The sequence below is a fragment of the Diuraphis noxia genome, unplaced genomic scaffold (assembly GCF_037042655.1).
Source record: "Diuraphis noxia isolate RWA-SAM2 unplaced genomic scaffold, SU_Dnox_SAM2 contig0004, whole genome shotgun sequence".
Lineage (NCBI taxonomy): Eukaryota > Metazoa > Arthropoda > Insecta > Hemiptera > Aphididae > Diuraphis > Diuraphis noxia.
In genome coordinates this window covers 22,589,519-22,607,011 of record NW_028301714.1, presented here as the reverse complement: position 1 = coordinate 22,607,011, position 17,493 = coordinate 22,589,519, and the positions used below count along the sequence as shown (strand labels likewise).

Here is a 17,493-nt window from a genome sequence, read left to right as displayed (position 1 = left end):
CTGCGTTAAATACATATCAAGTACTACATCCTCTCCATGGACTAAGGTTGCTCATCTAGGTCGAATTATTTCACAAAGCTTGGTGCACTGACGCCGAATTATCAGATACACTAAAACTGAGATACACCTATTCGTATAATAGCATATAATATAATATAATAATATAGGATTTGCAAAAAAAAAAGGCGGCTAAGTCGTGGATGTCGCTCTGCTGTACAGTAGGTTACAAGTGGGTTACTGTAATGGATGGAATTAAATTTGAATCCAATGATATTATATATCATTGTATACGAAAAACGACTCTGAGCGAAAACGGTTTATCTGTCTAGGATATATTATAGATAATTAAAAATTTTCAAATCTTAGATTTAAAAAGAAAAGTTTTTATGAATTTCTAGCTTGAAATAATTTGCGAATTTTCATGATTTTTACATATGTTGTCAAAATTCAAAATTTGAATGCTTGTAAAAAAAATTGTGACTACGCATTTCTTTTATTTTTCAATTGCTATTGTTAAAATGTGTTAGAAGCCTTGTATTAAATTTTCAAGTTTTTCTACCGAACAAATAAATTTTTATCGACATTTATAGAAAAAAAAACTAAAAAAGTTGAAAAATTAAAATGTCAGTAAAGAGCTCAAAACAAATCTAAATATTTTTAAAGTGTTATCAAATATAGAAAATGTCTATATAAACATTAAGTGAAAATTTAAAGTATCTGCGGTCATTTGTTTTAGACTTTTAGAGTTACAACAAAATAAGAAAATCACTAAATGTGAAATCCAGTGAAAATCCAATGTTGTAAAAATTTAAATTTCAAATGCTCATAAAAATCTAATTTGAATTTCCGGTGGACTTTTTATTTGTGATAAAGATTGACAAACTTGTAAGGAATCTCGTATTAAATTTTAAAATCTTAGATTAAAAAAGAAATTTTTTTATGAATTTCTAGCTTAAAATAATTTGTGATTTTTCGTGATTTTTACATAATATGTTGTCAAAACTCAAACTTTGAATGCTTATAAAAAAGAATTGTGACAATGAATTTCTTTTATTTTTTAACTGCTATTGTAACAATATGTTAAGAGCCTTGTATTAAATTTTCAAGCTTTTCTGCCTAACAAATAAATGTTTATCAATATTAATTTAAAAAAAACTAATAATGATCGAAAATTGCAAATGCCTATAAATAGTTCAACTTAAGTCGAAATTTTTTCAAAATTGCATGGTGGATAGAATATACTTATATAAACATTCGATGAAAATTTTATGTATCTAATATCTGTTCATTTGTTTTAAAATTGCATCAAAAACCAATATCGATTTTGTCGAAAAATGAGTGTGCGTAAAATTTCCCGTTTTTCCCTTAATTTTTAGTTTGTTTTTCTCGATTATTTAGAAAAGTATTAAGAATTTTTCACTTTTGACCCCCCAAAAGTACCAACTAGTTCCACTTTCTGATCGAACGAGGTACTGAAGTCAAAAATCGAAGCACTTTTACTGCCCCAAAACGTGATGACAGACACAAAAAAAAAAACACACACACACACATCATGGTGAAATCAATACATTCATCGCTCCGCTCAGAATTTAAAAAAAAGGCACTACTGTACAGTGACCTAGCTATATACATATAATATTAGTTGACTATATTAAAACAGTATGACGTGATCAGTGCATACTGCAGTATTTTAAGTCATAATCACATTTAGTTGTAAATAAATATAAAGTATACGTAAACATTATTACTTCTAAATATTTCTGTTTATTTCCTATGCTTTTATTTGTACATCAACTGCGTATATACCTATAATAATAGTCGTTAGTCGAACAGTCATAAGACGTAATGAAAATCAACAATCCAGTTTTATATTTTCTTTATGCAAAAGTTTTGCAGCAAAACGCAAGTACCTGCCTGTATTATTTATTCTAAATGGCCTATTTAATTTAAATGAAAACATTTTTCTAGAGTTTGAATGCAATCTTACTGCCTTGTACTTATATTTTTAGTTGACAAATGTTTAACATTGGCATAACATTTGAAATTATAATAATATTATACATTCATACAGTTTTTTTAAATACTCAGTGAAGACTTCTGTCTGGAAAAAATTATTAACACGGTTATCGATATGAAGATATATGATAAGATTAAATATATGATAAGAAATTATACATGTAAGCATCGTGATTATAATCTATAGCATATTAATGAGGTTTTTTTATTTGCTGTTTGCCTGATTATGATAATATTTAGTAGGTATTTCATATGTTCAACTTGATTCGCTTCAATCAATAAATATTCAGAAAACTAAAATTCTGATGTTTAACAATAACAAATTGAAATAAATGAGATATTCCACCTAATTTAAAATTAAAATATGTTTAATTTTTTATCTATGGTTTTAATTTGTAATAATGGTGCAGAAAAAAACAATGATTTTTTGATTTTGTGGGAAACCTGCCTAATAATATACCCTTAAGCATTTTTAATTTAATTTAAAGTATAATAATGTAACAGCTGGCTATTTAAATATATTTAACTGTAAACCATTTTAATAAAATATTAATTTTTCATATTAAATGTAAGACATTTATTGTGTTAGTTTGTATTAATGAAAATGTACTATTTGTTTTTATTTAATATTCATTTTTAATTGTATGTTTTGAGTGTTAAATTATTTAAATAAATTAAACATTTAAATAATTGTATTAATTGATATCATCATAATTTATAATATAGTTTGTATATTATTATAATGTTCATAAGCATCACCAGCAATAAAAAAGTATTTTACGTTTTTGTTTTAGGATTAACCTAAGTGGCGGAATGCAGAATGTTTTAGGGAGGATAGCGGCCACATTGGTTATTTTATGTCCAGTAATTGTCTTTTCAATACCGGAGTCTGCAATTCAAGCGTCATCAATCAAATCCAGCCAAACTGAACAAGTAAATAAATGTTATTTTGAATCGATTCATGTTTACAATTAATAACAATAAAATTATAACTTTCTGAACTAAAGAAAATACTATTAAACAACAATTTAACTAAAAGTATTCAATTAAAAATTTATATATTCATTGAAACAACCTTAAAGTATGTCTACAGAATAAATATCACACGTGTAATAAGTCGCAAATCAAAGTGTCTCGTATTTCATTACACATTGAGTTCTGACTAGCAAAATCATATCATGTCTGCCAGTGGCGTAACTAACAGCAAATATTTGGGTAGCGAACACTTTTATATACTTCACCTTCTTCAATAAGCATAATGAGTGATGAGTACCACTTATACGCATAATTTCCTCCTAAATTATTTTAAAATAATCATTATACTTATATTATATTATAATATTATACTTATCATTATACAGTTTTATAACACGAAAATGCTGGTAAAACACGATTGCGTACGATTTTTATCTGCAGCTTTGAAGCACTGTTGCCATTTGCTTTGAACTTATAGAACAGGGGTTACTTCCATAATTTTTTTTTTTATTATTATTGAATAACTATTTTTTATTATATTATTTTAACATTTAATTATTTTTAATTATTTTATTTTGTATATAATATTATTCTAACATATTTGTCGAAAATTGAGATTTTTAAGTGGTACCAAGTATAATATTTTTTATTATATTATTTTAACATTTAATTATTTTATTTTGTATACTATATTATAACATAGTTATTTATCGAAAATTGAGATTTTTAAGTGGTACCATAACTTAAGTCGTTTTTCCAAAATTTAAATTTCACTGATCAAAAATAAAAACATAAATTTGGCAACGATGTACAGTAATTCGTACGCAATCGTGTTAACGTACGCAATCGTGTTTTCAAAAAGAAACATCGTACGCAATCGTGTGGTACCCCGAAAATTCACAAATAACGTATTTTCTTCTTGATAACTATTTAAAGATAAATAAATAGTAAATACACACTGACGCGGATTTTTTTTACTAAATTATATAAATAATTTTGGGGTAGCAAAATGATACCCTTGCGACCCCATAAAAATGTTTGAGGTCACGACCGCTACCCCTCGCTACTCCATAGTTACGCCACTGATGTCTGCATTATGTTTATAATTTGAGTACAATGTGTGAGTACTAACTATAACAATCATGAAGTAGGTATTATTTATTTTTTTATTTTTGGTGTAATCCGCAATAGTACTTCATGAATTTATGAACTTATTCTATTCTAATAGATAATATAAAGGTACAATTCAGTACGTGTTCAACCTTCGAACGTATAACACGTGTGTACCGCGAGTTCGCTTTTATCAAGCTTCCGATAGCATATCTCACTCAAATCGCCTCAGGTAATATGAACATTATCTGACCATTAAATCCCCCAGCATGTCAGCCAACCCCCCCAGGGGAACCTCACCTAGGTTAAAACCCCCAGCCATAGGTGCAACAGCCCAAAAACCACAAAGGAATGTTACTACCAAACCTCTGGGTAGGCCTTCCAAAATTATTACAACACCAACTAAACTCAACAATCAAATTGCAAAACAACAATCCAGTCCGAACACATCATTAGCGAGCGATAACGTGGCTGCTAATCACAGCACCGCCGCCGCACTATCTACGTTACATAATGCCTCTATAGAGTCTATCGCTAATGATCCCATTAGTAATACCGATAAAAACTTCACCGTATTCAATTACCCATCGATACCGTCGTCTCCAATTAACACTCACAACATAAATACTCCACAACACAGTAATACTGGTATCACATTTGCAGCAATCGCCGCAAACGACAAAACACCGTCGAGAGACCAGGCGTTAGTCTTCAACTCTATTGACGGCATCCCACAAAAAGATTATGTGTTAGCAGTTGGCAAAATAGTCTCTCCTAAAAATATCACATTCGTGTCTAGAATTTCAAACAACCGGTTTTGCATATTCTTATCCAGCAAACAAATCTTAGATAACTTAATAGAAACGCACCCCTTCATATCAATAAACAACCAGGAATTACCTATCCGAAGATTAAACAACCCAGCCAAAAGGATAGTAATATCTAATGTCTGCCCATCTATCAACAACCAAATCATCCTAGAACAACTCAAAATTATCAACATAACACCTGTCTCTCAAATAAGCCACCTCAAAGCTGGAATATTCGCGGAAGGGTACGACCACATTCTCAGCTTCCGTCGTCAGATGTACATCAAGCACGACGACATACCAAAACTCCCTAGCTCATTATTAATCTCTGTGAACGAGTCACAATTCCGCATTTTCTTCACTGACGACAAAATAACTTGTTTCACTTGCAAATCTACGGGTCACACAACCTCGACTTGCAAAAAATCGAATCTAAATAATACGGAAATCTCCTCCTCACCTCAACAGACAAATGCATATTATGAACATAATTCTACCCCAGAAAATCAAAAAATTGATCAAATAGACATCTCCCAATCTTCTATCAGTCCTCCAATGCTCATCACCTCAGACGAAACGCCGCCAACTTGGAACACCGTCACCGAACCATCAGCTCACAAACGACAGGCTCCTCCAACAACATCCTCATCAGCCCCTACCAGCCCACTACATTCAACTCCACAAGAGTCAAACCTCTTAGACCCAAGACACCATCACAAAAAAATTAAAACGATCGAACAAACTACTACATCTAACACTACTCCAACGAATCAAGCATCTTCCTTCACTCAGCCAGAAACAACGAACAAGCCAGAAAACCGCTCTCGCTCAAACTCGCGCAAACGTTTTTCAGAGGAACTCGACACCCACCTTGATCCCATCAGTCAAATTTTCAGTGAACACAATCATACTAGTTTAAACTTCTCTCAATTTAAACATATAGTAGAAATTATTGCCACTCTTGATCACCCTCTGGACACAATCCACGAATACGAAACAACAGGCAACCACATATTGGAATTACTTGAAAAAATCAAACCTTCACTTTTAACTGTTAAAGCTAAAAACAATATAACCCGGATAACAAACAAGCTCTTTAAATCAATGGATAATGAAGCCTCCATGGAAGCTTCTGAAGCTGATTCCGAAACTTACTGATACTTTCTTATTCATTCACACAACACACAACCATCACAAAAAGCTAGCAAAAAACAATCCAAAAGACCCAATATCAAAAAAAAAGAATACTTCTGATAATGACTAAAATAATTCAATGGAACCTTAATGGCTTCTTCAAGAAACAAGAAGAGCTCAAACTCATCATCCAAAACCACGACCCCCAAATTATATGCCTACAAGAAACAAATTTCAAAGACAACTTCACAGCTCACCTCAAAAATTATGAAGGATTCAGTAAAAATAGAATATTATCGGACAGAGCCAGCGGAGGAGCCACAATATACACAAAATCAAACATCCCAACCAAAAAAATAAAAATAAATAGTAATTTCGAAACAATAGCTGTATCCATAGAACTTAACGAAAAATTCTCTATATGCAACATTTACCTGCCAAATCAAACGGATTTCTCTCTACCGGATCTAGAAAACATTATACGCCAACTCCCTAAGCCCTTTATACTAGTAGGTGACTTTAACTCACATAATATAATTTGGGGCTCAAACTCCACCAACTCTAGAGGAAAAATTGTAGAAAAACTCATACAAAACGAAGACCTAGTACTTTTAAATGACTCAACTCCCACTCACATTAATTTTGGAAATGGCAACTTTTCTTGTATAGATCTTTCTCTAAGCTCACCATCAATCGCACAGAGACTGGAATGGGAAGTTTTACCAGAAATATATAGCAGCGACCACATTCCAATCAAAATTAAAATATCACATAGGCAAGTAAATATTAATCATTCAAATAAACATAGATGGAATTTAAAAAACCCAAATTGGAACCTATATGCCGACCTACTAGAAGAAGAAACCATTAAGATTGTTGACCACAACATCATTGATATAGAAGAGACAACCCTAACCTTCACAAACCTCATAACTGACAGTGCAAACATGACAATAGGCACAACTAATCAAATAAACAAACCCAGAGTACCCTGGTGGAATGAAAAAATAAAAGAAGCAATATCTAATAAAAATAAAGCACTATCAAATTTCAAAAAAAATAAAACCCCCGAAAATCTTATCGATCTCAAAAGACTCAGAGCCAAAAGCAAATTCCTCATAAAAAACAGTAAAAAAGAATCATGGAACATATACACATCTACCATAAATGGAAAAACGAGCCCATCACAAGTATGGGGAAAAATAAAATCATTAAAAGGCTTATCACGTCACAACGACATAGTTATCAAAGTCAATCAGCGAACCATAACTGACCAAACAGTAGTAGCAGATACAATAGGAACCTTCTTTCAGGAAAACTTTAGCGACAAACTATACGAAGAAAAATTTATAAACGAAATTAAGATCCCTAATGAGTTCTCACAAATCATGTCATCCGTCGAACCAAACAACCCAGACCAGATAAACCTAAATCTAAAAATCACAATGGATGAGTTTGAACATACTCTGAGTTTATGCAACAGTAAAAGTCCGGGCCCAGACACAATCCCTTATAGCTTCTTACATAACATGGGCTCTTCGTCAAAGCAACACCTACTCAACATTTACAATCACATATGGAAAAAAGGGCAGATCCCCGTTAAATGGAAAATGGCCAATATAATTCCCATCTTAAAACCAGGAAAAGACAAACATTCACCTGAAAGTTACAGGCCTATATCCCTCCTTAACACGATGGCTAAAATATTAGAAAAAATAGTCAACACTCGACTGATTTGGTTCCTGGAAAAAGCAAAAATTCTATCTGACCTGCAAAGTGGCTTCCGCAAACACAGATCCACTATCGACAGCCTTACGATCATCAAGTCAGAAGTACACGACGCACTCAACTCAAATCAGTACCTCGGTTTGATAAGCATTGACATCGCCAAAGCCTATGATTCGGTATGGAGACATAGAGTACTACAAATACTCTCAAAAATACTAACAAACGGCAACATGTTTAACTACATAAAATGCTTCCTTAACTCAAGACAATTCTCAATCTCTCTTTCAAATGCCCAATCAAAAAATTACTCCCAGCAAAATGGAATTCCTCAAGGTTCGTCATTATCGGTCACCCTCTTTCTTTTAGCAATAAACGACATAACTAACACCATAACATTTCCTGTAAAGGCCAACCTTTTCGCCGACGACTTCAATTTCTGGTGCAAAAGCTCTAATCTAAAAACAGTACAACACTTCCTACAAGATACAACAAACAACATTGCAAAATGGTCAACACTCACTGGTTTCAAAATCTCCAGCTTTAAATCGCAATGCATTATATTCTCCAACAAAAGAGGCCAAAAGCACATCAACGTCCAGTTAAATGACATCCTCATCCCAAACGTAAACACAATTAAAATACTCGGAGTTTATTTCGACAAAAAAATCAACTGGTTACATCACCTTAAACAACTCAAGATATCATTGTCAAGAAATCTCAACATCATGAAAATGATAAGCCACACCACATGGGGAGGAGACGAAGAAACACTCATAAAAATTCACAGACAGCTCATCAGAGCAAAAATGGATTACGGTGCAACAATCTATCAATCAGCCAAATCTCACCACAAAAGAATAATAGACTCTACTATAAACTCCAGCTTAAGATTCGCCATTGGAGCTTTCCGATCTAGTCCCATAGAAAGCATTCGTAACCTAGCACTTGAACCTCCTACTGAGCTTAGACACTTAGAAAAATCACTACTCTACGCTGCCAGCATCACAAGAAACTCTGGCAATCCAGCAAACAAATGCATTTCAGAAATTACCGATTACGCTAAAGTCCATGGTATAGAATTCAACGCGATAACGAAAGTTCAACCCCTCAGATTCCCCCCATGGGCCTTCAATATTGATATAAACCTGGATTTAACTAAATTCAAAAAAGAGCTCACTCCCTCTACGATTTACAAAAATCACTTAAACGAAATTCTCCAAGATCATAAAAATGCAAATTATTATTACACTGACGCTTCTAAATCTAGAAAGGGCGTGGGAATCGCAATTACTAACCATGACCTCTCCATCAGATTCAAACTCCCCGAAAGCTGTTCTATATACACGGCAGAAGCCATAGCAATACTCAAAACAGTAGACCACATATTACTTAATCACGATCATGGAAACCCCCACAAAAGCAATTTAATCCTGTCCGACTCACTTTCCTCACTCATGAGCCTCAAAAACCCCTACAACGCTACAGATATAGCAAAACTTATACTTCAAAAAACTAGCCTAGCATATCAGACAGGAATCAAAATTTCACTAGTATGGATCCCGGGGCACAGCAACATAGAGGGCAATGAAAATGCAGATCAAGAAGCCAAGAAAGCAGCAGAGCACACTGATATACCCTTATTAAATATTACTACATTCGATGACACTAAAAACCAAATTAAAGAACTAACTAAAATAAAATGGCAAACACACTGGTTCGGACAAGCCACTAAATTGAGAAAAATTAAAAACACCATATTCAGTTGGCCCAATCTCCTCACAAAACGAAGAGAAAGAGTTATCATTAACAGACTTCGTATCGGGCATACTCGGCTAACCCACGGCTACCTCATGACAAAAGACGAAAAACCTAACTGCACAACATGTGGCACCGAACTAACAGTTCATCATATCCTCACAGAATGCCGACAATACACAGAGGCACTCGATCAGCTGAACATCCCAACCACCTTAGATGCAGCCCTCGGTCCAAATGCAGACTCCACATTCAAAATTTTGTCTTTTTTAAGAAAATATGAATTGTACGACTTAATTTAAAATTATCATATTTAAAATACCAAAAAAATGTAATCAATAATGTAAAGTTTAAGACTAATGGCCGTTGTCGCCGATGTCCTTTTGATCAATAAAAAAAAAAAAAAAAAAAAGGTACAATTACATAAAACGTATTATTATTTCTAATAAAATTTGAAATAAAAATCTATTTCTATGTTCCAATGTGATAATATATAGTTATTAAATAATATACACAGCCTTAATTTTTTTAGCATTATAAAATAAATATTTATTTATTATTATAGTACTTTGATAGTGTATATACACATAATGTGCATGGTACAACTATATACGAGTTAGATAATATCCAAATAATTATTATCTGTAGTAGGTACTACATTTTAAACATAAATCAACATTATATTGATCAGCCCTATATTTATATGATATGTGGTATACCAATAATATAAATTTAAACGACCATAGGATAACTCGGACTACACGAAATCTTTCGACGAAGATCAAGAGGAGAAACGGGCATGGCGAGATTTGCAGACGACTGGCTGGGGCAAACGTGGTTGGCAAAACTTAAAGACCACGTGGGGCAAACGGACACAGGATTGGCAGAATTTACACTCGTCATGGGGCAAAAGACAGGGTTGGCAAAAGTTACATGGCGGATGGGGAAAGCGTGGATGGAAGGACATGCAGTCCGGGGGCTGGGGAAAGAGGTTTAAGGATCAGGTACGTGTATTTTGATATTCACACACGTAATGCCATCGTATAAAGTTTTACAATTTATGACGTGTGCTTGACTAGTACTGCACTTATCCCATATTATTATTATTATTATTGTTGACGTCGTCAAAAGGTGAAATGTGAGTTATGCATAGGAATTATTACAATACAATGTATATCAAACTATAATTTTATAATTTAGTTACTCAATAATATTGTTATTATAGCCTGACGGTGGTCAATTGTCTCAGTTTGAAGAGTATTTAGACAAATATGAAGACGAAAATCCTAATGAAGCAGAAAAACGATCATGGGACAATTTTCAGGGATCTTGGGGAAAAAGAGCAGCTGATTGGACAAGCTTTAGAGGTAAGCCGGTAAGCCAAACATTTTATCTAATTTACTATAAGACGGGTCATTATTGTTGAAATGTTGTTTGGCAAATTATGTAATTTACATTAAATAGCAATTGATGTGTCAAGGCTAATTTGTATCAATTATTTATTTATTATAATATAATCTACGGACGCAGCTCTTTGAAATACAAAATCTGTAATTACTTTTATACTTTAGGCAATAGTTAATATTCTTAATTTTAATTACTTCTGGCATATATAAGTACCAAAGTACCTAAGTATATTATTAAGACTATGTAGTTTATTATTTATGTACCGTATATAAGTTTTTGTAAAATACAACAAGACGATAAATCCTTTATTCCAAACTTCGAAATTTTGACTTTACTTAATACCAACTGAGAATCGTTTTTTTACAAGCAATATCTTGTACTTTGTCTAACCATCTATTATGCATGTTATGAAATAAATAAAACTTTAAACAAGTCAATTGAACGTGTTTCTAAATATTTTAAAATTATTAATCAACATAATTTAAATACACAAGTACGTGACAATTGAAGAGATTTTCTTAATAGCTAAAAAGTTCCCTAAGGAAATAGAGGTTATTGGGAGTTCAAAGGAATTGCAAAAATGTATTATTAGGAAAAAATAACAAAACTCTCTATAATCGTATTACAAAAATGGTTAGATTTACAGCAAAATATAGCTATATTATTACTCTATTATAGTAAAGTTTAATTATTATGGTACTTATTAATTCTGTTTTTTTTTTTTATTCAACATAATAATTACTTATAATATTATAGTAAAATATATTAAACAATCATTTTGGTTTATGACTAAGTTAAAAGTCCATAAATTTCGTGGTTCCCGTCAGTAGGCTTCAGCGGAAATTCGTCTGATCTGTAGATGAGTAGGTATTCATAGAACCCACACTATTAGGGTTTAAAACCGAATATGCTTAGAGATGTTTTAAGTTAAAAGGATTATCATAATCTACATTTAAACAAAAGCATTTTACAGCGTTTTAATCTTTCACGTTAAAATTATAGTTATTAAAATATTAGGTTAAATTCTATTAGCACGTGCTTATGCAAAACCATGTGAATTATGAAATAAATTATTATATCCTACATTCTACATTTCAGTTTAACACAATAATATAAATTGTAATACACATATTATGATAAAATTATTATTTCAGTATATCAATATATAAAATTATTGTCATAGTATATAATAATTTAATTGAAACTTTGTATTTGTAATATTTTTGCAAAAAAGGCGATCCGTTCCAAAAAAAAAAAAAAATATATATTAAAAGAAAGTTATATAAAACGTTAATGATTCTATTGTTGATTTTAAACAGTCAACACAAACCACAACTTTAATACAAGAATAATAGGTAAAACTCAAAATAAAATATTTATTTAACATTAAAATGTGTAGCCCACTTGGATGAATTCTTTTAACAATTAAAGTTTGATGTTATTGATAGAGTACAATCATTTTCAATAAATATACCTTCGATTAAAATAAAGGATATTATTTTTATTGGTACAATGCATTTTGTAGATCTGATATTTGAAAAATGTATTATTAAACATAATTAATTCGTATTACCTTTTCTTTATCCTTGCTTACGTAATTACGTATGCCAATATTGTGGAGCAATAATGTATGTTTTAATACACACAATATGGGTAGCTGCTTTAGATAGAAGCAAAGCATATTATTATACAGATGGTAATAAGTAAACAAGATTATACTTTTGTTTATTATTCATCAGCAATAGTACTACCTACATAATAACACGGGGATTATTAGTGGACGTTTTAGATACGAAAGTTGAATATATATTTTTACTTGACTTTTAATGTTAACGAAATCCCAGTTAAGCTATTATGTTAAAGTTAAAATATAGTTAGGTACAACTCTTCAAGTATCTACTATTAACCATCATATCTAAAACTATAATGCCGTATACTTCCATTGGACTGTAAACTATACATTTTTATTGAGACATTCTTATATTTTATTGGCTATACATAGGCTTATACGATTTAAAAAAATACATTTTTAAATTATGCTTTATAAATAATTATAATATCTTAAAAATAGGATAATAGGAAATTCCTTTTAAGTGTATTTTGTTATAAAATAACTGTGCAAAAACCGACCTTCTAAATGTTTGATCCTTTGAATAAATAATATGCTCTAAAATAATTTCGATGTATCTAAATGAAACAATTTAATTAATATCTTTTATACTCTTATGTACAAATATAATAAAAGTATATATTTTTAATTATTTATTTTCAAAAATCCAAGCTTAATATTTATTAATTAGTAATTTCATATATAACTATTTTGACGTGAGAATGTGTTGTATTTTAGCTTGTATAATATATTTGCAATTTTAAATTATATAAGTAATACTTATATACCTGCTGCTGCAGTTATTATCCGTGGGCAACTTATCAATACCGTTTTATTTATAAGATGTTGTAAATATAAAACGAATATAGGTACTATACATTATGATGCAGTTTATTACGTGCATGTAAATTAAAAAAAAAAAATAGTGAATGATGATACAAAAATATATATGTATAATATATAATATTCTTTGTGTGCAAACAGGTTCGTGGGGGAAAAGAAATCCAGTGGACTACATGAACGAGTACTCAGGATACGGAGACAACGATAATTATAAAGCTTATATTTTTCCGCCAGGTAAATTACGTTTAAATTGAATACTTAATGCGCGTACTATCTATTCGTTTACAATATGGGTTTGGAGACGATTGTTACGCTTGTAATTTGAATTGAAAATGTGTGCTAAGCACCTGCCACTATATATAGTCATTCGCCACAGGTGTATGTATTGCTTTGTTAACATTTGAAATAATATAGGTATTAACGGTTTTGAACGAACATTTAAAACAGTTATTCGATAAACTTTATCACGAATACAATATATTTTCAATAGTTTTTTTTTGAGGGAGGGAGGGAGGAAGGGAAAACAGTTGCACTAATTTTAATAATTTTAGATTATAAAATGTAATATTATAACCAATCAAAAAAATATTTATTGTCTCGTTGCATTATATTTGAACTTACGAATTGCCCCGAATTGTAAAAATTAAAAATATTTATATAATGTTTATATCATCATTTATGGGAATATTTTTTGCAAAAATTTAATTTCGCAATCGCCAATATCCATCATAGAAAATAATGAGTGGAGATAAGTGGTATTCTAAAAAGCTTATCTATGGAATTTCCCAATAGTTTTCTAGAAAATACGAAAACTTGTGACTGAAAATCATTTGGAAAATCTGTATTTGATTCCCTATTGGGAGCAAAACTTTTAGCATTGTATTTTATACTTGCAGCAACGTTGACGTTAGATTTTGTATAGACATTTTCAATTTTAATTCCAAATACTTTAAGAAGTTAAATCAAATAATATGTTTATACCTATGAAAACATTACAATATTTGGCATAACAATTTTTTAATTTTTAATTTTTTTTTAAATAATGAAATCACTGTTTAATTTCAAAACGATTTGTATTGTTATTTTTATCTATATAGGATTCATATTTGTGGTTATATAACTCACATTTTAATTTATTTTACGAACGTTTCAAGTTTAGATTTATTAATTTTATGCTGACAGTATTTCAAAAAATACATGTTGTTTTCAGCTTTTTGGTTTGTAATTTTCCTTATTTTTAAGTCATATTACAATACCATTGTAATTGGCTCAGACGCTACCTACTTGTATATATTTCATGTCTTCTTACTATTTCCTCTAACTTTTTTAGCCCACCATGTACTCACGGTTGAGTGCTTATCATTTAACTCATAGTCTACCGACTAAACAATGAAATCCTTAATATACATGTGTAGTTAGTAGTTATAATACACATAGTACACGTTACACGTATAATATTATGATGATTCATATATTAATATGTCACCACACATAGTCTGTAGAACCGGCGCTCTAATCGCTGTAAATTTCCTTCCAAATTAAAAAAAAAAGTATTTATTCACTTCCCATTTACAAATATCTCAGCATTCGATATTTTGGAGAAAATATAATAGTGTTTGTGTTGTCCAACTCGCTCATTTGCGATTCTACACCAATCAAAAATATGAATTTCCTTGCTAATTTTTGATTACGTGCAACACTAATAACACGCACTGTTAGTGTCACACCTAAATGAAAGGTAATTACTAATTATTTATTCCTACCATAATTTCGTCAACGCTATTTATTTACGGGATAGAGGCTTGATAATACGATGATCTTTCTTTTACTTCTACATGACTCATTTTTTATTCAACCCATCTATATCATCTCTCACCGAATCTCACGACATCCAAGTGTTCTCCTGTATAATACGTAATATGAACCATTAAGTCCATGTTCTATTTTATTATAAATTTATAATGTTAAAATATATAGTAATAGCTTCTACAGTATTTTTTAAACATAAGCATTGATGAAAATATTTTTACATTTCAGGTTACAATAGTTATTTACCCAACTTCCAAATGGAATACGAAAAATGAGACGTCAATTCTCAAATTTTGAAAGTATACTACCAAGAAAAAAATATTAACTGTTAGCCCTAAATTTACAAACTATATTATACTTATATCAGATTGTGAAATAAAATTAATATATGTACCTATGCCTCCGTAATAATATTATTACATTCAAGTAATCAATTAAAAATATTTTTGTGCATTTATACATACTTTTTTTTGTTCAGGTAAATATTAAATATTAATAACCAACATTATATTTATTTATTTATTAATCTAATAGAAACAAAAATTATGTTTCCACACTCATGATATGAGGTAATTAATGGTTTAAACTATATAATATGTTTATATTTATATGTATAACTTATTACATACATATTAATGCATAATATTTGAATAAATACATTTAAAAAAAATAATAATAAATAATACAAAATATCAATATCAATAAATTATTCAAACGTAAACTTGCATAGACGCACAGCTGTTATATTAGTCAATATTATATCTTATATCTAGTAAACTTGTGAACTTATAGAACATTGCAATCGTAGTTGTTTTAATTTCAATATTAGTACAATAAAGACCACTATTATTGACTATTAATATGTTCAGGATCTAGTTCCTATAAGATAAAATTTATAAAAACTAATTTGTTAACTAAACAAATTATATTGACTAGCAAAAACATTTTACATATAATACACTTTACTAGAAATGTGTAAACAGTTGGGTATAATAATATGAATTATAGGATGAATATTTAATATTAATCAAATTAATTAAACTCAAAAAAATGTAACACTTTTAGTGTTTGAGTATGAAATTACAATTGTTTTTAGATTTTGTTCAAACTCGTGCGGTTAATTAATATTAGTTAAGTAGACACCTTGTAAATCTTGTTGTATTTAAACATCAGCTACTTTTACTAATGTTAATTTCCGCTTGTATTAATGGTTTATTACGTCTAATTATATCAGCTCGTTCAAAGCCTGCTATACCTATGTAATTATTTCTTATTACTGTTATAAAAAAACATTAGGATGTAATATATATATCATCAATTATACAAAACATTGAAATCAAAAACCATGACTAAGGCAGCTAATATAACGTTTTTTTTTTCAAGTTGAATTCCTATAATATACTGTCTAAAATTAAAATAATTTATACTTAAAAATTAATTAACTCGCTAACCAGGTAAAACGTGTTTTCAAATTCGTGGAAAACAACATGTCAAAACGCAGTAAAATGGTTTAAGTTCAGGTGGAATTCATAACCCCACATTTCTTAAATGTCAACAATGGAAGAATATACACGTCATTATCAACGAATAAAAAACTTGTCGGTACATTGGGTCGTACATGCATATTATATAAACGCGCAACTTCGTCCCCCAAACAAAAACAATGTTATAATTGTTCACTGTAGCGTAACCGTAAGATTTCCGTTCATACATCGTTGAATTTCTCGGTATCAACTTCAACTGGAATAAAACATCTGTTTAACCTTATCCATTGTATATAACAATAATATATTTAAGATGTTTTTGTAAAAAATACGGTATACTGTATGACGCGAATACATGCATAACATATATTATTATCTGTACATAAATACAAAACATTGTATTATATAGTATTCACTTTCAGCTATGGTGCTATTTACACGATCTAACCGAGTAAGTATAATATTTATACTATTCATATACCTATAATGGCTACAAAATATTTAGATGTTAAAATTTTAATTAAAAGAAACATTTCTTAGAACGTTTCAAGTACAATATTAATAACGACATTAAAATGTGCTTACGTAGATTTCAAGTTCGTAAAACAAAAAGTTGATTCCTATAGGTACGTCCAACACCTACGCATCTTTTTGAATAGTATTTATTCTTCACATTTTATATATTATGTCTTCAGTATTTAAAAGTGTATTAACAAAATCATTAATAGATTGTTTCCAACCAAAATAATTAAAATATTATATTTTTACACTTATTGTACTGCATGCGTTGGTCTTTAGTCGTTAGATACATGGA

At 30.1% G+C, this 17,493-nt stretch overlaps 1 protein-coding gene across 2 annotated transcripts in view; it reads left to right on the top strand.

Annotated features, from left to right (window-relative positions):
- The window catches only part of Mip (Myoinhibiting peptide precursor), a 43,557-nt gene extending 27,905 nt beyond the window's left edge, over positions 1–15,652 (top strand). Inside the window, exons 2-6 of one of the 2 annotated variants that reach the window (XR_016191726.1) lie at positions 2,811–2,949; positions 10,274–10,531; positions 10,753–10,902; positions 13,528–13,620; positions 15,424–15,652. Coding sequence is in view for 1 of the 2 variants with exons in the window: in XM_089227606.1 (XP_089083732.1) it covers positions 2,830–2,949; positions 10,274–10,531; positions 10,753–10,894; positions 13,528–13,620; positions 15,424–15,470 (660 nt within the window). In the remaining variant the exon portion in view is untranslated. The remainder of the gene's footprint in view (positions 1–2,810; positions 2,950–10,273; positions 10,532–10,752; positions 10,903–13,527; positions 13,621–15,423) is intronic. The other variant, XM_089227606.1, reaches the window with a different exon arrangement.
- The last annotated feature ends 1,841 nt before the right edge of the window (positions 15,653–17,493 follow it).